Consider the following 24,502-nt stretch of genomic DNA (forward strand, 5'->3'; position numbering starts at 1 on the left):
AAGTCTTAAAATAAACCCTAACGGAACTCTGCTCAAGCAAATGCAAGATATGATAAAATCCCCTTTTTCTGAAAGGGGCTCTAATCCCTAGCTCCCTCTTCCCCACTTCCCAGGAAAACATCATTCATCTATACACAATTTCAGATACCTTTGTTGCTTAACATGCTTATGCCATCCATCATGAAGTGAGGGTGCATGTTTCGCAGTTAAGGTATCAAGTATATATAGAGATTACACAAGCTATTAATTTCTTTTATAGAGTGTCTTAACATAAACAATTGCTCAGACTGAGCCGAGAGCAGTTGGCCACCAAACTGAACAGAAACAAGAAGTGTGCGTGGGGGGAGGTTAAGCATTTAAGATATGCAACCATCTGTAGCACTTGCCTAGGACTGCTGATGCATACTTTTAATAACAAGCCAGATTGCAAAAGGAAATCTCTTTTAAAACATAGAAACACAGATATATTAAAATACCGCATCTGTAGCAGGGTATGAGGTAAGTGCCCTTGCCCTCTCTGTCAAAGAGACTGCAGGGGAGGAGTTGAAGAAACAAAGAAAGAAATCATGCAGAAGTAAGCGCAGCAGATGAGTGTTGCTCTAAATTCAAATCCCCAGCTCTGGCAGCTGAGATGACATCTTAGAAGTTCCAGCTGAAAGAGGTCCTTGGTCAAGCAAGCCAGAATTGCGCTTTACTTGAAGCTCTCTATATGTACAGCTGGCTGAAGCCTCGCTACTTTCGATTCATCACTGGCGTCGGCAAGACAGACAGGACCTACAAGGATGCTTTTTCTCCATGGGGCACGATGAATGTCAGGCAAACAACCAACCACGTGGGAGAGGGATCTGCATCCTAAGACATGCTTGGGGAGCACAGGCTGAGGGAGGTATTTCTTCGGTTGCTGTGGTCTATCTCAGTGCTATCTTTGAGAAAAAAATCGTAAGATTAGAACAATGCTGCCTTGAAACTTGGCTAGTTCAGGGTCAGACGACAATCCCGAGAGAAGCGCAGCATTTTGCAGTATTTGTTTTAGAAGTTAACATACAGAGGCCTAATATAAATGTTTTATTTAAAGTAAAAAGTGTGCACAAATAAAAGGAATGACTACACAACAACGTTCAAGACCATATTCCATATGAAATAGGAAAATAGTAGTGACAATATCAACTAGCAGAGCACCCATAGGAATCCAACTTGCATACAAAAAGGAGTTTACTCCACATAAATACATCATGCTTCTGATGCAGACACTTTCTGCAAAAGACAAAGCCTACTGCACTGGACTGTTTACACCCGGTGTCCCTTCTGAATATTTATGACAGTTGCTATATGCTTAACAACAAAAAATAACTGTTAACATCATGGCACTTTAGAGAAAATGAAAGTTTAAAATTGGATTTACAGTCATTTAAGATGTTTGTCACTTAGCAACATTCTTAATGGTTAGATACGAAAATAAAAAAAAGTATCTTTTCTGTGACATTGTCTATAAAAAAAATTAACTTTTGCTTTAAGCACAAAATACAGCATTTTACTCCATTCCTCTTCTGTGATGAATAGCAGAAATGCCCTTCCTTATATAAAGCCATTGTACTTGATACCCTATATGAAATTAAGCCACTGTAGAGCCAAGGCTTTTCTTTTTTGTTTTAAATAACTTCCAAGTTTAATATTGGTTAAGTCCTGGTATGTAAACTAGTCATGCAGGTGTAGAAGTCAGAGGCTAAACAATCAATTACAATTTTAAAACTGCACATAAGCACTTGACATGAACTAAACATGCTAAAGTTATTAGCTGCTCTTACTTTAGTTTACTCTGATACTTTACATTTGAAAATATACAACGTGAATTTAAGGGAACCTGATCTTTTAACAGTGCAGAGGTTCAATGTTTCCCTGAAACTAAGGCTCCTCCAATCACTTCCCAGTTTTGAAAACTCAGCCCAATACTTTAAGAGTTTCCCATTCATGTTGCAAAGAAAAACATGAACTAAATACCATACCGTGACACTGCTGTGTGTTTGTGCAATCTCTATCCTTGAAGTTAACATGTTAAGTGAAAAAACCCCATACACCAGGAGATTTGTGCTATGAATTTAGTGTCACCATATAAGGATTTTCAAGGAGAGACACTGACCAAGCACAGAAGTCTTATTAAAAGCTTCAAGTAAGGTTTACTAACTTGTGCTTACAGATACTCAGATCTGCTTTCAGTAACACTTAGCTTGCCTTACAGCTCTTAATTACATAACACAGATTCTTTTCTCCAATGTCTCTTAATCCCTTTTCCCTAAAATAAAAGAAGTGGTACATTTGGCATTTCTTCAGCCTAAGACATTCAAAACTATTCCTTAAACATTAAAAATAAGAGTAATCTGAGCTGTATATTACACTGTTTACTAACATGAAATGTAAGAATCACACATCCCAAAAATCCTAGTTTGAACCGTTCTTTCAATTTATTCCAATTGCTTTACTATTAACTTTGAGCCCACTACCAACATTTCAGGTTTTATTGTGATTGTATCACCATCTATTAGCAGATAAGTTAAGGGAGTCATTGTGGACAACACCTATTTTGTTCTAGATGTGCTTTTTCCACTGGCAAAGTGGAATGCATTTCCAACAGTATGGCAATAAGGTTTGGAGAGAAAAAAAAAAAAAAAAGAAAAAAAAGAAACAATGCCCTTATCTAGGCCATAGCTGTAACGCATGCAGTTCTGATACAGTTAAGACAGCACGCGTAAAAAGCAATAAATAATAGTACAAGGTTCTACATCCATCAGTATTAGCTGCCCATTAAAATGCACTCTACAGATTTTAACTTTTCAAAGCCTTAACTGAATTCCATTTATTTAAACTGACACTTTATACCATGTACAACCCTTGCTGAAAGGGACAGGCTCAGAAAGGCACTCTATGTATCAGCATGTAATTCCTAGTGTATAATTTCAGAGCAAAGTCTATTGATTTTAATATTGAGATAATTATCATCTCCTTCAGGATATTATCAACACACCCTGTGAAAGCAGCCATTCTTGACCTATCCAGTTTAAAAACCTGCCCTCCTTGCCATCATTTCAGTCTGAAGGGCAATAACATAGCTTAACTTCTAAGTCTAGAACAGGGAACTCAGATGTTTAGAGAGAAGAGACTTAGAACTACGGAAGTCATAAGGTTTCACTTGTCTTGCTGGAAAAATGGAAGTCCTTTAATGATATTTTATTACATTCCCTAATGTCATTTGTGTTCTTATAGTAATAGGAAAACTTTCCTTTATCAGAATGCTACATTGGCAGATTATACAGCCAGGCTCCATGGTTCAGTCAGGAGCCCCAGAGACCAACTTCTGTATTAAAATTCATGTTTGGCAAGAATGTTGGAAAGTTAACATTTTAAATCTGGCAGCTGCAGGTTCAGTGTAACAACTGTCCTGGATGACAATTAATACAAAAAGACAATTAGTGAGTAATTTATACTAGGTGGCAAGGGTAAGATGTTCTGTTACTCATTTTATGTGAGTGCATCCAAATGAAGAGATGTTTATCCATGCAGAAACAAACAGAGCAACAATTGGCACAGTCCAGGAATGGGGGAATTCAGACACATTCCTCAGCTGACATCAAAAGAGGATTTATGTATTCAAAGCCTTCAAACTCAGACTGGTCAATCTTCTTCACAATATCACTATTAAGACAAAACCCACTCATTAGTTCATCAGCAAAATGAGAAGGTAACAATAGTAACTGGTAGTCTGTCTTAAAATTTAGACCTGTACAACAGATTGCAATTGAGAACGTTTCCTTTCTCTCTTTTTAGCCCCCCTCTATCCTTACAGTTAACCACTGGTTTTTTTCCTAGCCCCTATCAGGGTAACAAAACCCAAAACCACTCAGGAGCAGTGACTGGGCTGCTCCCATGCACATATTCTCCCCACAAAGCAATCTACAAAGTCTGCAGTTTTAAAACTTTCTCAAAACAGTCAGTTTTGTAAACACACACAAACATTAGGGTGAGATAGATCCTGCACCTGGATCAACAACTTTTCTAAACTTATTTGTACATTATGCATTTATAAAGGGATGAAGAAGGAAGTTGGATCTCAGACCTAATTAAGGTGCATAGGTAACACTCAATATTCACTGTCTGGGTTTACATACTACATGAACATTATAGAAACCCCTAGGAAAATTCCTAACACATCAACAGCAGCGGCTCAAACTAGAAAGGCCATTCCCTCCTCATCCCAAATCAGGGCCCCTCAGGAGTAAGACACCGCAAATCCACTACCAAAATCAAAAACATTATCATGCATTTTATCAAGGCTTTTCAGCCAGGATAATCTGATTTGACTACGAACAATTCAAGATACCCGACCAAGTAAGTCAAAGCATCTTCTCTTGTTCAGAACACCCAAGGTAAACTCAATCTAAACCCAACATCCTAGAAATATCATGGCTTAAAGTAATGCAAAAATAAACCACTTGACAAAACAGGTCTTTCCCTTCACAAGTTCATTTCTTGCAGATCATACCACTAAAACTTGTAAAATGGCACTTATTCATCTTTCCCTGAAATATTCTTTTCCTTTGCTATATTCTTTATAACAACTTTCCCACTGTTAGATCATTTTTACATCATGCCACAGTACAATACTTAATCCAGCCATACTAAGTCTACCATAAGGATGACAGCATTTTCTCCCAACTAACACAAGAAAATGTTCTTTACTGCTTTACACATATTTTATGTACTACAACTACAGATATAAAATTAAGTTTTATAACTCCTTCACTGACTTATCAGAACTTCATAAATTCTACATTACTTACTCATCATCTGGAGTGAGCTGCACAGGTTCATTGGTGAATTGGGAATCAAAGTTGTCCAGACCAAATTCTCCAGATATATTTGGTTTAAATGGAGGCACCACTTGCTTCTGCTCCATCTAAGAATAAATGCATTTAAGTGACACCAAGAATGAGTTACAACCTATTGAATTATTTTTAAATGAGGCTGGAACTTACTATTAAGTTTCTTTCATATATTTCTACAGTCATTCTATTAATCTACTGTACTTACTGTGTGTAAAAGGGTTAAAGGATTCTGTATTGTCATTATGGTACATTGCAAGTTAAGAGCTTAAGGTCTTCTCATGCTCAAAACAACTTATCAAGCCATCACTGTATACAGAGAAAATAAGCCAAGCCAGCGGGCATTCACATACCAGATCCCAGTCAACATTTCGAAAGAAAGGATGTCCCTGGATATCTGCAAATCCTGTCTGAGGATGGCAGCCTAAACGTTCCTTTGGATCCTGTGCAAGGAAGGAAATATTTCTTAATGGGTGCCATGGCCTACACATAAATAAAATGCAAGTGTTACAAATTCCACGAGAAATGAAACACCAGAGTTACAAGAGACACTGAAGAACTAAGTTAGCATTATTTATTTTAGAAACTGTTTGAAATCAGCATGAATATATGGAAGCCCTTGACTGAATTTATATAAACAACCGAGCTATCTTTTTTTTTTTTTTTTTTTATTATTCAGACCTGTTTAAACATACCATATGTTTCAGAGCAAACACGGTTAGATTACAAGTGAATTTGATTCCTCCCCTGCCACCCCTCCCTGAGTAAACTGACTAGCCAGGCTAGCAGTTACACTGGGGTAGAAACTGCAGGTTACTGATAGATAAGGTGGAAAGAAGGTTATTTTAACAAGACAATTCCATCTCCATGTACACGTATGCACACACTACCAAGGAGCTGTAACTGAAGCAGTGTTCTTGAACAGTATTACTTTTTTCAAATAATTTCACCAAATCTGGTTTCTCCCATACCTTTTTCTCCCCAGTCACATAACACTCACTAAATAAAGGCCAGCATGTGCTTTTGACTAGTCCACTACCACACACGCACCTTTTGACTATCAGGCTAGCTAGCTACCAGCTAACAGCCAGCATATACTGCCTCTGCATTTCCCTCAATGAAGTCATCAGAAGTTGTCAAAGCGATCTGCTATGCTGCTTCTCTTTAAGAACTAAAATAAATCTGATAAGTTTGTTCAATTCCCCAGATTAAAGAAATCACATGGAGCATTTCTATGCCTTTCAATTTGAAATTTACTCATGATCCCAGCCAGAGAACCTGGAGATTCAGATTTTGAGACAAGTATCTAGAATAGCTCCCCCAACTCCACTGAAACTCTGCTTCAGGCTCAAACCTTTTCTACCCTGTTTCTGCACATGGCAGGTAAAATATGCCTGCTACACATCTATTAGTCAACGGGTTTTTTTAAAAAAGCAAACAGCTGCTCTTGGGAAGTCTTAAATAATCCCCTTTAGCACTTACCTTATTAAGGAAACTCTTTAGAACACCTGCTGCTTTAACAGAAAGGGATCGGGGAATTCGGATCTGTTTTTCCAAAATTACTGCAAGAAAACAAGGTTTGTATGAGCTTTTTCATTTTTAAAATTAGATTAAAGGTAAGTAGAGACAAAGCACTGAAGTGTAGGATCACTAATGGTACCTACCTTGGAAAAGATAATCTTCTGTGTTCTGATCAGGATTGTCAGAACTCCCAACAATATCAAATGGTGACCGGCCTGCCATCATTTCAAACATAAGTACACCAAGTGCCCACCAGTCTACACTGAAGCCTAGAATTCAAAGAAGACAACACTGAAGATACTTTGGAGAAAAAATGCCAACACTTTTGAGGCTACAGACAGACATGTTTTGAGAAGAAAGAACTAATTCAAAAACTTATGTATTGCCAGTCTTCCCGATTATCTGAATAAAGGAGAGGTAATGATTGTACTAGACATTACTTGGTTCACTATGTGTATAATAGGTGGGGATGCTGTACAAAGAAAAGGAAATGCAAGAAGTTAAAAGGTTGGTGTTAGGACCTTAACAAAGGTTTAGATAATATATAAGCCTAGTCACTACAAACAGTGCATTATCCAGGGCAGGGGATAATCAAGGACGAAGTACATGATGCTGAATAGTAGCAAGACAGTCATCTATAGAGCTAAGCACATCTATTCTGCTAGTCACTGCTAAAGAAAAATTCCAGTAGCTAGGCTGGGACTGATATATCCGGTTGGCCTAGAAAGTTTCTGATAGGGAAGGAAGATGCAAAGCCAGTCTGAAAGAGACATTCAATTGAAATGATACAACAAGATTTAAAAGATATATATACCTTTTTTATAAATACAATTAAAATACTAATTGTAGAACTTGTTGAAATCTTAAGGGAAGAAAACAGATCAAAGATCTGCTTGGCACAGTAATGGAAGCTTAGGAAGAAAGGTAAGTAACGGGAAATACACACACTAAGCTTTCTATACTCTCTTACGTCTCTTGCTTCAGGAATCTTTGTGGACTTCCTGAACAAGAAATCGCACAATTTCCTTTTTAACACTGAAATTTGTGAAAGGGACATCTACTACCTAGGCCCTTTGCAATGCATTTATATCTACTACTATCATTGCTGCCAAATATAAAGCTCCAAAACTGAACATAATTCAAGACTGCAAGTATATCATTAGTAGTAAATAGTTATAAACAATAATAAATTTGGAAGACTCAAGCTATTCTTCAAGACTGATAAAAAGACTTCAAAATGTGGAAGGCAGGGTATTTCATTTGCTTGGTGTGATGTTTTCTGCCTTTCCTTTGAAGGGTTTATTTACTTTTTCAGACAGGATGCTGAATTAAGACTGATATGTCTAAAGAAGTTTTATACTTTCTAAACAACTCAAGAAGTAAGAGACAAGGTGAAAGTTATATGGTAGCATTGAAAAAATTAAATTTACCATAATCCTCTCCCCGGAGAATTTCAGGTGCAATATAGTTTGGAGTCCCACAGAATGTGCTGGTTGTGTCACCAGGCCTCAGACCCTCCTTTTAAGAAAAGATGGCAAGAAAATACAGTTAGCCAAAGAGCCCACGCCCACACCCCCACTCTGCTGAGAACTTCATTTTGAATTAAGTGTCCTGAATAAACTGCTTTTGTTTCAGTAAAACTATACTTAAATCTGCGTGTAAAGGAATATAAAACACTACTTGCTTCAGCAGAAACAGAAGTAGGTTGCATCTACAGTCTCAAGAGGATGGCATACACCTATTGATGACATCTTTCTAAGTTTTTAGTTAGTAAGCGCCACCACACCTCCAACGATAGGCAAGTGGGAACGGTGGAACAGCTTCCGTGACTGAGGCGTTGCAATGGACAGACAAAAGCTTTTCAGAGAAAAGCACAGAATGCAGAAAGGGGAAGGTTACCCAAAGAAGTTGTGCAGTCTTCATCCTTGGAAGTTTTCAAGACCAAACTGAATAAAGCCCTTAGTAACCTGTCCTGATCTTACAGCTTACCTTGCTTTGAGCAGGAGGGTGTGTTAGACTTCCTGAGGCCCTTTCCAACCTGTATTATTTTATGCTTTTCAATTGCTTAGCCAAAATTATAGCATTTTAAAATAGTTCTAATACATCAGCATAATGGCAATTCCATGGCAAAGTCAAACCTGTGCTCCAGTGTCTTTGTAGTGACAGAAGTTTTTCTACAGAAAATGGGCAGTGTCATAGAATCCAAGTGGGACGAAGTGTGTCTGATGCATTTCAACTTCTTGCTTTTTTGGAAATCAAGCTATTTTGTCTACTTCAGCCTAACCCTCCCAATCAAGTTGATCCAGCAGCTTTACAAAATCATAAACAGATACACATATATGTGTAGTCTGTGCACTTTGGCATATTTCTTTTCTCCGTTTGTAAAAGTGAAGTGAGTATACAGCCTATCTGTACTGTATGTAAATCCATACCTTGAAATTTCACTTTTTTAAAGCTCTGCATCTTTTAATTTATGACAAATTTCTTAATTAATGATTTTACTGGTTAGCAAAAAACTAGAGCTTACCTTGCACATGCCATAATCTGTGAGTTTAATATGCCCTTCAGAATCTAGCAGCACATTATCCAGTTTTAAATCTCTGTAGATTATCCCTCGCTCATGTAAATAGTTCAATGCTAGACTGATTTCAGCGGAGTAAAACCTAGCATAGAAAGAGGTATTGATTACTCAAGTAATCAAAATGCAAACCACAATAACATAGTCTCAGTAGTATGATACTTTTCTAAATGTAAGTCCGCATATTCTATTAGTTTTCCTCAGAGAAGTGGATAAATTGTTTAAAATCATACAAATGTTTCTATCCACAGTCACTTCCAAAATATTTTTAATTAATATTAATGACTACTGCCATCATCCCTTTCATCTCACCATCTGAGATGAAGCATATGCACCAAGAACTCAGCATTTGCCTGGACAGCTGGTAGCAGTGGTTGCAAGAGAAACAAACTGATATCATTAGACATTGTAAAAAATACCACGAAAGTGTTTTTCTAGAAAAAAAAATTCAGAATCAGGCTCAAGTCATCTAGGGTAATGCTAATGCAAACAATGCCGAAGTGCTCTCTATTACAGTTCCTCCTTGAAACAAATATACAGTAGCTTGCAGCATTAAAATGAGGATGTGGTTTCACATTCTTTAAATCCTTAACATCTGGAGAGGATTTGCTAGCTCATCATCATAATCTCTGCACTACTGCACTGTGTCAGAAAACTAACTGTTCTGATGCAAGAAATCTGAAATTAGACACATACCTGGCATGCTCCTCTGGCAGCTTTCTCTGCCTCTGCATATGAAACATTAGATCTCCTCCATTCACGTACTCTATAACAAAGAATAACCTGAAACACACAGGGGTTTGTTACAAATGAGTGTATACAAGGCTTACAGACATTTGAGATGTTACAGATCTGTTATCAAACAATGTCAATTCAACTCCCATCTCTCTGGTAATCTGGCTGGTTTCACCATTTCTCTCCCTTTGAATAAATTCCCAAAGTTAAAAATCAATACACGAAGTTTCTCTAGATAATTCCTTCACTGCTAAAAGAAAAATGCTTCCCACATTCCTAATCCATTACAGCTACTGCTTGTACTTTACATATGTGACTATATAAATAGATTCACATCAATTTATGTGCACAAACCAGAAAAAAAAAATTCCGCCCCTCATTTTCCTTCCTGATCTCTTTTAATCTCCTTTATTCGTGGTTGATACTATCAGTATATTACAAATACTCTTTCTTCTCACTTTCCTCCGCTAGACTGTCACCTTTTCAAACAGCAAGAACATTGCTGAAATATACAATAACTATATTTTATATATCCACTGAAAATTATTATTGCATAGAACAGTAGTTTGTGTACTGCAATCTCTTCTATATATAAACATGCAAGGAAATTTATCATTTTAATCTCTATTACTCCGTTCTCCTTTTTAAAATTCAGATACTCTTTTCCAAGTCTTGCTTAAGGACTCATCTTCAGAGAGTCCACGTTTGAGATTGGAAGTACAAAAAATGAGGAAACTAATTTTTTACTCCCTAAACCCTTTTTTCCTCCCATTCTCGGTTCCGTCTTCCACTTCATATTCTTAAGCCTTTTCTTTCTGCTAGCTGCACCAATTCCTGTGCAGAATCCTTACCATCATACCTACCAGTACCTTACATTCTTTTGCACCTTCTCAACCTGAAAAACTTATGATGATGAATACAGCCTTTTGCTCATAAAATGCTACAATGATTTACTTACAGTACATGGACTTTCGCTACCTACCTAACACTTAATACTTTAAATAGATCTTTAAGGTGCCCAACAGTACTAAGTATTTTTTGAGCAAGAGTATCGTCTTCTTATCTTATGACCTTTACCTGCTCTCTGTCTGGAAGCAAGAGTGTAGTCCAACAAGAAAGGGATGATTTGAAGCCTGTTCAAAGACGTGTTTCTCTGTCTGAACCCAATCAATATCCTATTTATTTAAGAAAAGGGACATTCAGAAAAGGACTGCTGCACTTAAGACAAGTATTATTGACAGTTAGCAGAAAGATATTCAATTGTTTTGCTGTTCTCATTTTAATTGCAAGAAACTAAATATTATATAGCTCTCCAATGCGAAGTAATACAATTCAGCATACTCATTTTTTCCTGTCTTGAGTGTCCTGTACTTCTAGCCTCATCAGGTAACTAACTACATCTGGGAATGAAAAAACATTCATCTATATAAGATAAATAGGTGCAGGCAAGTGTAAAGTAGCATCACAAAATGCAGAAGAAATCAACAGTAGACCAAGAAATAAATGCAAAAGCTCTTGGATGGCAAACCACAGTCACTCAAGCCTTTTCAGAGTACCCTAAACAAACACAAGGGAAGTCTTCAGCAACAGGAGGGGTTTAGAAGGTTTATACTGCAATTTCTGACAAGTTTCCGCTAATCACAATACAAGCTACAAAAATTAAGACAGAGGTCCAATTTAAAGAGTAATTAAAATAACATTGTGCGTTCTCCTTCGTGACAAAAAAACCAAACTTGAACATATGAAAACCAGACCCCACCCTTTTATTTTCCAGCCCAGCAAGTCAACATAATAGGAGAAATATGGAATACTGCTTAAAAATAATGAAGCAAGTCAGGATTAACAACTTGAATTTTGCAGGAGCACTGATGAAGACAGTGCTGACTACAAAAGGAGACACTGACAACAGAGGCAAAGAGGCTCACGACAGAAACCACTAGCACAGGAGGGTGGCTGTGAGCTATCTGTCAACGAAGACCTCAATATCAGTTATCTGTCTTGTGAACCTTCTATAGCATAGTTCGTATAAGAAACCACATGTATAATTTTCAATTAGTGTTGCAAACCCAGAAGCCTGGCTTCCACCTTGTAGTAGATATTGAAAGCTCTTTGGAAGAGTTGCCTGATTTATTGATAAAAAGCTTGCCTACCTCATCATCATTGACGAGCTCCTTCTTCACCACTTTCATTGCATAAATGCGTTCAGTTTTCTTCAATCGAACAAGCAGTACTTTTGCATAACTGCCTCTTCCTATAACCCTGAGCAAATCAAAATCCTGAAGACCCAGACTGGAGGAAGCTTTGCCACTTTCTCTAATGCTCATTGCCTATTGATAAAGATACTTTGAAATCAGTAAGCAGGCTTGCCCATTTTAACAACTGCAAAAGTTAGAATTTCAAAGAGAACAGCAAAATTAATATAAACAAGTCATTCAATTAACATTTGTTATTCTTAAAACTGCACTGTCCTGGAAAGGAATGTGAGGCTAAAGAAAGGAGGCAGAGGAGACTCGGCAGAGAAGAAACAAACAAAGTTGGAGGAGTTTGGAATACTTTCTAAATCAAAGCACATCTCAACTCAAGGTTCAAAATAAAACAGCTTGCAAGCCATAGATGCATACACGCAAGCAAACAACCCAAATGTGTACTAGTTTTCAGTTTGTGACAAATTAAATTACTGAAATCTTGAAATTGAGAGAGATAGGCTTTAAGATCTCTGAACACAGTATCATGGTTAAGATACCTTACCTCCTTTTCTTCACCAACATGGTCCAAGCTCTCATGACTTGAGGGATTGTATGGAATCACTAGAGGTACAAGAAAAATTATTAGACAAATGCAACAAAACAGTATTTTCTTTGGCCTTAAAATTTCTACATATAAGAGCTCAATCAGAGACACACAATTTAAATGCATCTATTGCAAGTATTCAAACTGCTGCGGTTTTTTGGTGTTTTGGCGATCTTTGTTTGTGGTTCTATTTTTTTTAAGCCATCAGAACCATTCCTTTGCAATACTAGAGTAATAATCAGTTATGGGTAATATAAAACCCTGTAATTACATTTGGAGATCTCTTCAGATTCCACACACAGGGAATCTTGTAAAGAACAGAGGTTGGTTTGGTTTTTAAACTGATCATTGTCTATATCCAAATTCAAATGTTAGGACCATCAGTCCAATTGCTACAAAAACAGACTTGTTTGGCTACTGATCCAGTAGAAACCTTGCTAATTCTGTTAAGGGTTTTGTTTTGTTTGTTTGATCAGGGCATTTAAAGTACACAGCTTACTGATGGAAAAATGTAACTGAGACAGCCTAAATCCTTCCTTTTTAGGCAAGTTCCTTAAACTCGTAAGACATGGAAAATTGAGGCATTTGTATATCCCCCTTAGCAGTAAGAAGCTGTCTTATTTTTCTTTTCTATGGAAAAAAGTAAGGAAGTGGTTTAAAAATAATTACTTCAAGTTATTCCTTTTCATTTGAAAAGCTAAGGTTCATGTTTCAGCAACTTACAGTCATTGAAAAACAAAAATTACTGATCTTACCAGATTCTACACTATCTGGATGCACTGATGATGGATCCATAGGCATTATTGGTTCCTGCAAACATGCACAGGATTTTTGTAATAGACTGTCCAAATGTGAGAGGCATTATTTAAAAGATAATAAATGAAATGTATGATCCCTGAGGATTATAATCTAGCTACTTTCTAACAAGATTAATTAACATAGTTACTGCTGTAATCCATACAAAATAAAATAAACTAGATATTTTCTAGAATTATGACACATTTCCATAAGCTGTTGAAATGACAACTTAGTACAACAAAGTATAGCCAATGAGAAATGAGACAGAAAAGCTCAAGTAGTTCAGCAGTACATACATTAGTCAAATGAATTCACAAAATGCAGACTTGTAGCTGTCTGCTTTTAATATTAAACTAGGAGCAGTAATCATCTATATTTTTCTGGGGACTTAAGAACTAAAGATGATTTAATTTCTTGGGAGAAAATAAGAACTTCTGCATTTCATCTTCCTTTTCTTAAAATGGGAAACAGTCTGATGATCTATCAGATATTTAGAGAATTTATTTTACCTGTACTTCACTTTGAAGATGTAAAGTAGTGTCTGTGTATATATATACATGCTATGTAACAACACAGTGAAGGATAAATATCACTCGTATTGGACACAGAAAAAAATACCAGAAACAAAAATTAAGACCACTGCCTTCCCACTAAACTGCGATTCTGCTAAGTAGATCTCAAACATTCTTGCAACATGTCACAGTAACCATAAAGAATGATGTTTCATCTGCTGTGATTATTTGCAGACTGTAGTTTGAAAACCATTAGTATAAAACAGGGCAGGGTTGATTTGTTGGTTGGTTGCTGTTTTTCAAGACAACTTTTCAGGTAAGTTTTACTTACTGGTTGTAGTGGATGACGGCCACATTCATCACTGACAAGTTTGTGACACTTCTTGTGAACAAGGAGTTTGCAATTGATGCATTTATATCCCTGGCGACCCAGGCCCCATATTCGGTCAGTGCAGATGGCACAATGAGCTCTCTAGAACGACAAATCAACAAAATCCATCAAAATGCAAAACTAAAAACTATTCAGCCACATTTTCATTAACAAAAACCATACAACAGGAGATCAGAGAGATCCCTGCCAAACTTGCCACTATACCAAGAGTGTCTACCTGAAAACTTTAAGAACACACAGGCAGATACAATACAGAGGAGCTCAAAAACTACAACGGAGCAATAAGCAGCAACTGCTGTACAGGAAGTATGAATCTACAAGGAGAGGTGCAGGCACAGCCAGCCTCTTCTGCTGCACACAGACCCAGGGAGGCATGAGCCAACTCCAGGTCAAAACCACTGCAGCTGAATCAGCAGGCTGCTGTCACCAAGCTAATTTGCTACCTATCTTGTCACCTCTCTGCGTAGATGGGTCCTTATGTTTGCATAAAGGCAGGCAGGACAGCAAAAGCTTCAACACATTAAACTACCAGATAACAAGAAACGGGGAGACCACCACTCACTGAAGGACATTCACAAAATAACTCAAAAGATCCATGAAAATAGGGTGCCTATGAAAGCAAGAGTGGAAAGTGATTGAACTATGGTGCCTTGACAGCGTTTGACCAGGAAGAGGTCAAAAAAACCCAAACCACAACCCCCCAAAAAACCCCCAGCAGACATTAGACATGAAGGATGTTCAAGATGAAGTTTAGTGGAGACACTCTCAAGCATTAAGCACACAATACACTAAGCTTAGAAAAGAAGGAAAAATCATTGAAGCTGTCAAGGAACCTGGCTTATTCAAATACTCTGGGTTTGATTTTTGCCGCTGCTTTTTCTAAATACAGCAGATAGCTTTCTTGGTCCTTAGCTAATTATACTTGACCATTGCTTCTTGAAAATGTTACAAACTGCTTGTTATTTTTAGTTGATTACACGCCATCATAAGCAGGCTGTTTGGAGTTAACATTTCAGGTTTCTTGTTTAAAAGTCACGACAGAAAAATCTGTGCATCGTAAGTGAATTCAGACCTTTTAATTCCCAGAACTTAAAGAACTTGAAATGTATTTTCAGCTTGCAGTCATCTAATGCCAGTGTCCAAGTTTGCCCTCTGGGAAGATTTTAAAGGAACACGGGAGCTTTTACGTAATTGATATCATGGTTTAAGAGTATATGTAAAGTGAATTGCAACCAATTTTTTTTTCCCTATTTTAAATTCCTGATAATTTAATCATTATTAAGTTTCCTCAAACTACAGGATTATCAAAAGTCTACCAAGTATAGACAAACAACAAAAATGAGAATAAAACTACCTTATAACTTTTCAATGCAGTGACATGGTAATTACGGAAGTAAGACATCCCTGTATCATGGTTTTAAGCACCCAACAAGAGTCTCACCCTGTTAAATCGTTTGGCTTGGAAAGTGTGACCATTTGCACAATAGAGCTTTCGCCACCGGCGGGCGCCTCGGCGATAAATGGATTCTAAGAGGAAAAACATATAATTATATCCATAAAAATATAAACACAGAACTACAACATCTTCTCATGGAGGTTTCTGTGCAGAGTGATTTGCAGAGTAAAGTTTCACTCCTACACCTTACAGAAACAGAGTAATGTTCCGAGTATCTTTTTCATTTTTTAAGTTTTGGAGAAAATTTGAAATAGAGTATCCTGATCCACTCAAAGTTAATTCTGCTTTTCCAAAGTTAAAAGGAACAGTGAGTCAAGAGAAGGAAAACCGCCCAAACAATAGAAACAATAATGTGCAAATTATGCACCTACTGTACCTACACTTAGGGAGGAGCTGTGGAGAAAAGTAAGGAGGAAAGGAGGTAAATTTCAGGAGCATGCCCCTAAGATTGTTTGCACAAATCCTCCAGTGTTTTTAGATCCACAGCTGCCACTGTTTGGTTTTTTAAATTTTTTTTCTTTTTTATTCCTAGAGGCATGTCAGGAACCAAAATTGAAAACTAGAATATACAGAACTATACTGAGTTCCAAATCTATTTCTGATTCAGTCCACAACCTCATTTTTTTCAGAAAAGCAGCACTACCCACACTGCTAAAGTATGGGTAAAGTAACTTTTAAGCATGCACATCTACATTTGTCAGATGTGGCTATCTAACTGACAGATGTGCATGTGCGTAACATACACATGCTCTTTCATAAAACTAAGACAGAGGGAAAATTACCTCTTTAATACCTAGTACATGAGCTAACATAACTTAGAGGTTTTTGTAGAATACTCCTGATAGTACCTAAACATCAATTTAAAATGAGTTAACCACAGACCTCTAATTGGTAATATCAGTCATTACCATTGGTTACTAGCCTTTGTTCACATTAGCCAGCCAGCAATCTGGCAACTACCAAAAAGATGGAAATAGGATAAAAAACTGTCATGATAGAAGAGGCAAAAGCAAGGAAAGCAGAGTGACATGAATAGTTAACAGGAATGTGAAATGCTTATTAACAATGATTCAGAAGTGACAAACAACATTTCAGTTTGGCAAGACTTTCTATTCCTTTTAAGTATTTAATTTGTACATATTTGCATTATTATCTGTAAATGTAGGATGTCAAACCATAGAATATAAAAATCTTCCAAAACAGGAAATATGAATTCCTAATTGTCTGTACTTCTTAACTGAAATGCCTACTTACTATCTTCTCCTGGACAAGGCATGCCAGGCCGTTCCGGTACACAAGGAAATACTGCAAGAAAGACATTAACTTCTGATTAATTTTTATTATTTCAGCCAGAAAACAAAACTTTGGGTTAAAGACAACACTTCCAAAACACATTCAACCATTTAGGAAGACAGCGCAGACTGCATTTTAATAAAACCTTGCGCAAGAGCAGGTGAGCTGAGAAGCTGCCACAAAACCCTTTTGCTGGCAGTGATATACATGAGAAATACAAGCAAAATGCAGAATAAACGAAGTTATTTCCTAAAGAAAGTAATGATTCTGGTTTCTCATGCGACCAATCATCACAGTCAGTATTCAGAAATGTTTACTATAAACGTCTTCGATTACAGTGTCCTAACAGCTACGTATGATCTACATTAGCCATGTTTTTCTGTTTATGTAGCTTCAGTAACTGTCAGAGAGAAGTGTAGCTGGGGAGAGATACCCCTGGTGCTGGTTTAATCAGAAGCTTATCAAACACAAAAATAAACAGAGAAAGGGCAGATCAAAAAGCATACCAAAGTAATACATAAAGAAGCTGCAAAAGATACATAGAAACAATTACATTCTTCTTCCACTTTTGAGTTAAAAGTCTTTGTGGGAAGCTGAAAAGCTCTCTCTTCCAAATGAGCTGATCACAAACTAGATTTTTTGCATCCTTTTAGAGAAGGACCATGCTAAGACACTGTAGTGCAACACACCTGCTAACACTCTTTACAATGATCCCCTGCTTTTCTGCTACAACCTCTGTTAACCAGAGATCTATCTTCTGCTTGTAAAAAGTTACAAACAGTAAGAAAAACATACTGCAGAAGCAACCAAAGTAGGCATATAACCCTAAAAAAATAAAAATTTGGACAATTACATATCAAACAGGGGCACAATATTATTAGGTTCAAAACTGGTCTAGAGTACTTCATTTTAGAAAAGTCAAACTTTTGACTGATCTGGCATCACAAATGGAGCTCATCAACTTTTTTCCTAATATAGATGCAGCTCTAAAGCACTAATCAATGACAAAGTGTAGGATGCTATACTATATCTCTTCCACCATTCGTTGCCAGCAAGTACATGAAGGCATTTGGAATGCAAGAGTGAAAGAGATAGGGGCTGTCTTTCATCAATAAACTAGCAGCAAAATATTTTTCCCTCCCTTAATTTAATAAAGAATATCGACAAAATGCTGACAGCTAAAAAGCACGGTACGTGGTCTTTAGCATCCTCTCAAGAGGATGCCACAACGAGCTTTAATTGAATTTAATCTGTGCAAATGACACAGATAAAGCAAGGTAAAAATTCCACTTATTTACAGGTACAAACATGAGAAGCAATACAGTCAATTTTACCATACCATGAATCAGTAGCTCTGAATCCTTGTTTAGTTCATACAACCGAAAGGCCTCTTCTAACTCCAGCTGAGAAGAAACTGTACACGGATCTCCTGTTGAAAGAAAAAAGAACAATACAAAACTCAATCCATTTAGTTCTGTCCATTCAACAGTTCCCTCACAGTCAGTGTTAAGGTAATTATTGCAGCAAAACAGAACAATTTTCTCAGGTGTGGTAATATTTATTTTTAACACTGTTCAGAAAGTACATCTGAAAATACAGTCATATTGAATGCTTTCAGGGAAAATAAAATTATGAGATATTCCCAAGAGGCAAGCAGATCATACACACAAAACATCAATGGTTTGGTCTGTTACAAGCATGATTACACATTTCGGCATCCGAGGTGCAGGTTACCTTCCTGCACCTAAAATCCTTCTAAGATTTCATTTCATGGATTTTTAATTAGAAATGAGTCAATTCTATTTTCACAGCTGCTTCAACATTGCCGAGACTTTAACCAGGAGGTGCAAAAGCAGAAAGACCTTTAGTCTTTCCTCAAACCTCAATCAAGACACTTGACAAATCATGTAACCTAAGTGAAAACACCCAATGTTTCTGATTTTTAACTACTACTATCATGCTCACAGGACTATTTGAAGTAAAATCCCTTAAAGAAGGGGCACCAAGGCAGGAAAAAGGTGTGGGTTGGTTGTTTTTTAACTTTTCTTTTTGCAAAACAATCGCAGCTTTTGTTGACCGCTGAAGATGGAATAGATTACAATACAAGCATTTGGCTTGTATTTTAAAGCTTCTCTGACAAGACTGTTGGATTGCTTTAACAAATCTGTGTTTCAGAGGTAACAGTTTAAGACTAAGGTCTCTTTGTAGATCTCTACTTTGTTTCTAAAAAAGTAACATATATCCACAAAGATATTTCACAATCAACACTTAATAACATCAAACCAATTTTGACGTACAGGTTGGTTTAAAACCTATGCAAAAGGGGTGGGTGAGGAACAAAGGAGATCAAGCTAGAGATCTGCTGTATTCAGAAACGGGAGCAAGAAGAACCTTAGCTTCTAGCCTTGGTTCATACTCCTTCGGACACACAGCCTGTACTTTACCTATTTCTCAAGATTCATCTAAAGACTTCATCTGATATTTTAATTGATCACCCGTGTCTGTCTGGAAGCTGCTATAATGACTGAAAAGAACAGCTATGCAACCAAAGGTTTTCTCCAGTGGTTTGAAAGTTAACTAGCCACAGGCTACTATTTCCTTCTTGTTTCGTACTACAAGATCTCAAAATTAGTACAGGTGCTGCTAAGGCTTTTCAGCAAAACCACGCACCTAGCTGACATGGAGATATTTAAAACTCATCCTACAGAAGTTTTTCCAGTTAGTTTTGCTTCTCATGTATCCATTTCCTTCTATTGCTAAAATCTAAGTAATAGATGTAAACCGTCCATTTGTGGCATTCTGTCTTTATACTTTTCTGCATGTCATAATCCTCAAAACAAGCCTCTCAAGCCAGTTGTAGTCATTTTTCACCACACCGCCTCACCCCTACAATTAGCCTATCTGGACATCAAACTGCCTACCCACTGTGCGAAATTACACAGTGCAGAGCACAGGGGGAGAAGAATGAACAACTATATTTATTCAGACTCATGATGAGAATCAACAAACCAGTTTTTCTTCATTTGTTTCTGACACCTGTGCAAATAGTTGTGTGTTCCTTTTTGGCCAAAGAAAAGGAAGCTCTCAAGAACATACACCATGCTTCAAACTAGGAGCAGCAAGTTTATAGACATACTCTTTCAACAAGTTCAGAGTAGTAAAATTTTGCAGCCAAAGACATTTGGGTAAGTGTCATAGGAAAATATTTACTTTTGAGTTATAAAGCAAGAAACTACGGACTGAACACAAACATATGGCTAGTATCCATCCTACAGGACATTTCAGAAGACAGAGGTAGGGCAAACTGACCGCATACAGATGAAATAGAAATCTGTCTAAAATCAAATCAAGTTAATTCTATTTTCTAGTTTCATCTGTGCATTTAAGTGGTACCACTCAACTAAATTAGGTCTGCCTTTGTGTTACCTCTGTGAAACAGAAGTAGTTATACACAATGCTCTGCATCTTGCAAAGGCTAAAAAGACATTTAGTATATGACCTTAGTGGCTAGGTAAATCCAGTTTAGTCACACATCGGATCAAGCAGTTTAGTCAGTGAAGAGTTGGCCTAGGCACCATATCTTTCTTGTCTTATACTACGAGAAGAACAGGTAGTAGTATAACAAGTACCAGTCCACAGTACACACATTTCCTCATGCTGCTGTTGAAGCGTGAACTTCAGTTTTCATGAAGAGGATGCAATACAAGAATTTTCCAAGAAAGCAAATTATGAGCTTCCAGAAAGCATACCAAGTGAAAACACTAAACAGTGGTGGAGAGAAAGGAAGAGAGGAGGCAGGGTTCGGGGCAAGGAGCCATGCATTGTAGATGAAAGAATTACTCATAATAAAGACAGGGTTGGTGTTTGTTTGGTTTTTTTTTTAAATACACTCCTCATCACCAGATTTTTTCTCCACTGATGTTAAACTGGAAATCAGTGATTAAAGCAAACACAGATTCCTTGTGAAAATTGAATCTTACGTGAATAAATGAAAGTAATTTAGCTGAACTGAAGCATTCCTTTCTTTAAAAACCTATCTCTAATTAACGAGCAGAAATTGAGATGGAACAAACTGTTGCTTCAAGTAAATTACTGAATCTGCACAAATTTTCTACAAATGTTTTATTAAAACAAGGTATATACTTCTTACTATGACTGGCATTACAGAAACTTCCTCTTCGGCGAGAAATCTGTATCTTCCTCAAGATAAAACAAAACAGCCAGCTTACTACTAAGTAAGTGTTCAGCTCAAATGGCACCACTGCACAGATCAGTCATAAACATTGTTCATTTCACTTTACTGCATCCGCCTGGTACAAACAACTTTGGAATGATGAACAGAATTAAGAGAAAAGAAAAAAAGAAAGAAAACCTGCTCTGATTTCCAAGACTGCAGAATCTCAATACACCTGCCCATACAGCCTTTCCAAAAATCACCTTTGGTCTATGTTTAGGTTTAAGCTCTGCATAAACTGGCAGTTGCCCAATTTTGGATGGGAAAGCTGTGAGAAGGGGAGGAAACAGTTCTCTAAGCACCATTTGTGCTGATCACTGCATACAAATACTAATCACTGCCAACAAATCACTGCACATTATGGCCTTTTATGTACTGCATCAAGTACTTAGCATGCTAAAATAACACAACAGCTACTTCCCAGCTCAGATGTCTCTTTGGTGTAGCTCAAAACCTATGTGTAGAATACACCAATTTCACAAAGGAAATGGGAACTACAAATAACCTTTTCAAATCATTGTAACATATACATACAGCTCAACTGGACTACCTCTGTTTAGGAAAAGGGAGAACAGACTGAACTTTTTTTTTTTTTCTTTCATCCAAGGTATACTTTAACATGGATAATGTAAGTGCTAGAGATGACAAGAGTTCTCAGCCAAAGTTGTTACTGCACTGATGAAAAGTTACAATACATCATTCAGACAAGTATTTTCTCTTAATATTAAGAAAAAGTTTTATTAGTAGTGATGTGTTAATAGACTTTAGGTTGCTAAAGTAACAGCTGATATAAACACCCAAAATACATTTTTGGTTACACATACAAGTATGTATTAAATTGTACCGATTTTTAGCTAAATACTGTAATTCATATAATTTAAGGTTAGTTTAACTCTTTCAAAGATTTAAGACTTAAAGGGAACCATGGTTGTCCCCAGCAGTATAAGGGAATACTTTCTAGCCCTTTCTAAGAAAACCTAACATTGAATTCACATTTTGACAGTCACTGAGGGTTTATTTGGTTAAAAAGAAAACAGAAAAAAGAAGAAAAAAAAAAAGCGCTCTCCACACTAAGCAGCTTGAAACAACAAGTTTCCAGTAAAGTATACTTACAAAGGCATTGCATAACCATCAATTTTGGAGGCAGATTTACTATTTCTGAAAGTATACCTATGAAGTATGTTTTATCTTATGAAGGCAAAGGGAAAGGAAAAGATGAAAGGAAGAGAAATGCTAGAAAGTTGAGCAACATTGATCAGCATTGATTTACCTTCTTCATCAATCCACTTCATGGTAAAAAGCTGTTCATTGTCGAAGGAGCACATGTCTCGAACTTCATTGCACAGTCCCTCAAATGAGATGGAAGGTTCAAAATATGTTATCATGATGTCCCTGAGCAAGAGAAAAATAAATCTGAGAAACTGTACCATAATATGTAGTACTTGATCATCAGCTCTAACACATTCCATATACCACTAATATAAAACATCCCTGCTGCAGCCCCCTAAAAAAAATTAAAGTCAAATAAAACACATAAGTTCCTTTCCTATAGCAAAGTCAAGCTCCAAGTGATTTTTATTGCCAACTACTTAACATTTAATCTTTCAGCTATCTGCTTAAGGAAAACTAAGATTTAAATGCCCAAATAACTATGAAGTGAGTCGCAGCAGATAGTAACCACACACAGAAATGAGATATATTATACCAGTGGAAACCAAAAGATGAAATGCCTTTGCTACTTTAATAGCTATTTTGTTATTAGGCATCAAAATATTGTAAGAACGTACACATTTTCTCCAACTAAATTTTGATTGTGTAGATACGAAAAATTACTGAAGATGATTAAAGAGGTTTCCTAGTGGAAGGGATCCTAGTTGGGGGGAATGTTCCAAATAGTGAAAGTGGAGGTGGAGAGGGGGGAGTAAGAAAGAGAGAGGTGAGAGACCCCCATGAGGCTTCATTGCCACGAGGAGGAAAGGGGACAGAGAGGTATATACTTAGAATTAAAATTTACTACTTTAGTTTTATGCAGAATGGGTATTTCTGCTATAATTAAAAGTTAGTTAACCTGGTGTTTTAAATATGTTAACATGAAATGCTGACCAATTGTCTTGGTATTTGCTGGGCCTTAAAGGGGAATGGGTGACTCAGGGTTGCAGGCCTCTAAACAAAGGATTTCAGAGATACAGTTCAGAGGAAGGGGGAAGGCTGTTTACAACACTATTCTACAAACACCTCATGGTAAGCCCAACGTTTGTGCTATGAGACTAATCTTCCCATAAAGCCTTCAGCTCGTTGGGATTTGTTTCAGTTCCTGCCAGCCACCAGCAGTACTTGGTGGATGGAAAAAAATAATAGGAGCAACAGACAAAGTTTATATTTGGTCAAAATTCACATCAACATACCTACTACACTGAAGCATACATATACAGCAAGTTAAACATATTTAAAACATCTTGTGCATGGGCAGAGTGGTATCAAGGTGACTTAACGTAAAATACTGTAGTCACTGTCCCTGTACTGAACCACTTGCAGAAGCAGAAGAGAACACACACTATAAACATGCTTGCCTGAGGCTTCTTTAAGTTCAGCAGCATGAATAAAATACACTAGCTATTTCTAAGCACACTAGAAGAACAGCTAGCCTACTTCTGGATTTATGAGCATGATCACAGTTCCTGTAGTTAGGGGAAAGACTCCAGTAAACAGTTAGGATAGTGAAATGTTACCTCTTCCATAACATGAATAAAGCAGTCAAAAAGCTGCTACATTATTTGGTTGAGGAATTGCTCCTCTTCTTTCCACGAGACAAAATGCAAAACAAGGCTGTATTTGGACCCCAGTATTTAGACACAGTACTGTACCTTGGGGCAAATGGGGCTTCTTTTGAAACCCCTGATTGCACCCATCCCACGAGGCAAACTGTGTTCTCTCTGATACAAAGGTCTCCCTTTGCATCCTCTCTCAAAACCCACAAACTTCGAACCCAATGCCAATGTTTGTCTCTGCGAAAGGAGGCAGATTTAACAGCACACTACTGTTACAGACACACAGGCATCAACCGAAGAGAAACCCACGAGGTATTAGAAGGCAAAGTCTCAACCTGTATTTCCTGTTTTTCAGGGAAGGAAATAAGGCACTGCTTACTTAGCGACTTCACTGATTTTGTGCTAAAGTTTACCATCACTTCATTAATTCACATTTTAGCGCAGATATATTTGGAATATTTTCTTAAACAAAATTAAGTTCTGAAGGGCACTGAGAAGTCAGAGATAAGTATTTCAACTACTGCAGTTTATTTTGTGATTGAACTAGTCAGT

The 24,502-nt window shown here is 37.0% G+C and overlaps 1 protein-coding gene across 3 annotated transcripts in view; it reads right to left on the reverse strand.

Moving 5' to 3' along the window:
* Positions 1 to 1,050: 1,050 nt before the first annotated feature.
* PRKCI (protein kinase C iota) overlaps positions 1,051 to 24,502 on the reverse strand; it is a 29,863-nt gene continuing 6,411 nt past the window's right edge. For 2 of the 3 annotated variants that reach the window (XM_055817572.1, XM_055817573.1), the window contains 17 exons: positions 22,453 to 22,574; positions 18,288 to 18,377; positions 16,910 to 16,960; positions 15,641 to 15,726; positions 14,140 to 14,280; positions 13,254 to 13,308; positions 12,457 to 12,515; positions 11,859 to 12,035; positions 10,786 to 10,883; positions 9,670 to 9,756; positions 8,923 to 9,058; positions 7,826 to 7,913; positions 6,539 to 6,664; positions 6,357 to 6,436; positions 5,228 to 5,317; positions 4,833 to 4,948; positions 1,051 to 3,687 (listed from right to left, as the gene is read on the reverse strand). In XM_055817572.1, coding sequence (XP_055673547.1) covers positions 3,600 to 3,687; positions 4,833 to 4,948; positions 5,228 to 5,317; positions 6,357 to 6,436; positions 6,539 to 6,664; positions 7,826 to 7,913; positions 8,923 to 9,058; positions 9,670 to 9,756; positions 10,786 to 10,883; positions 11,859 to 12,035; positions 12,457 to 12,515; positions 13,254 to 13,308; positions 14,140 to 14,280; positions 15,641 to 15,726; positions 16,910 to 16,960; positions 18,288 to 18,377; positions 22,453 to 22,574 — 1,690 coding nt within the window. In that variant the 3' untranslated portion in view covers positions 1,051 to 3,599. Of the gene's footprint in view, positions 3,688 to 4,832; positions 4,949 to 5,227; positions 5,318 to 6,356; positions 6,437 to 6,538; positions 6,665 to 7,825; positions 7,914 to 8,922; positions 9,059 to 9,669; positions 9,757 to 10,785; positions 10,884 to 11,858; positions 12,036 to 12,456; positions 12,516 to 13,253; positions 13,309 to 14,139; positions 14,281 to 15,640; positions 15,727 to 16,909; positions 16,961 to 18,287; positions 18,378 to 22,452; positions 22,575 to 24,502 lie in introns of those variants that run through there. The other variant, XM_055817574.1, reaches the window with a different exon arrangement.

Source organism: Falco peregrinus, chromosome 12, assembly GCF_023634155.1.
Source record: "Falco peregrinus isolate bFalPer1 chromosome 12, bFalPer1.pri, whole genome shotgun sequence".
Taxonomy (NCBI): domain Eukaryota; kingdom Metazoa; phylum Chordata; class Aves; order Falconiformes; family Falconidae; genus Falco; species Falco peregrinus.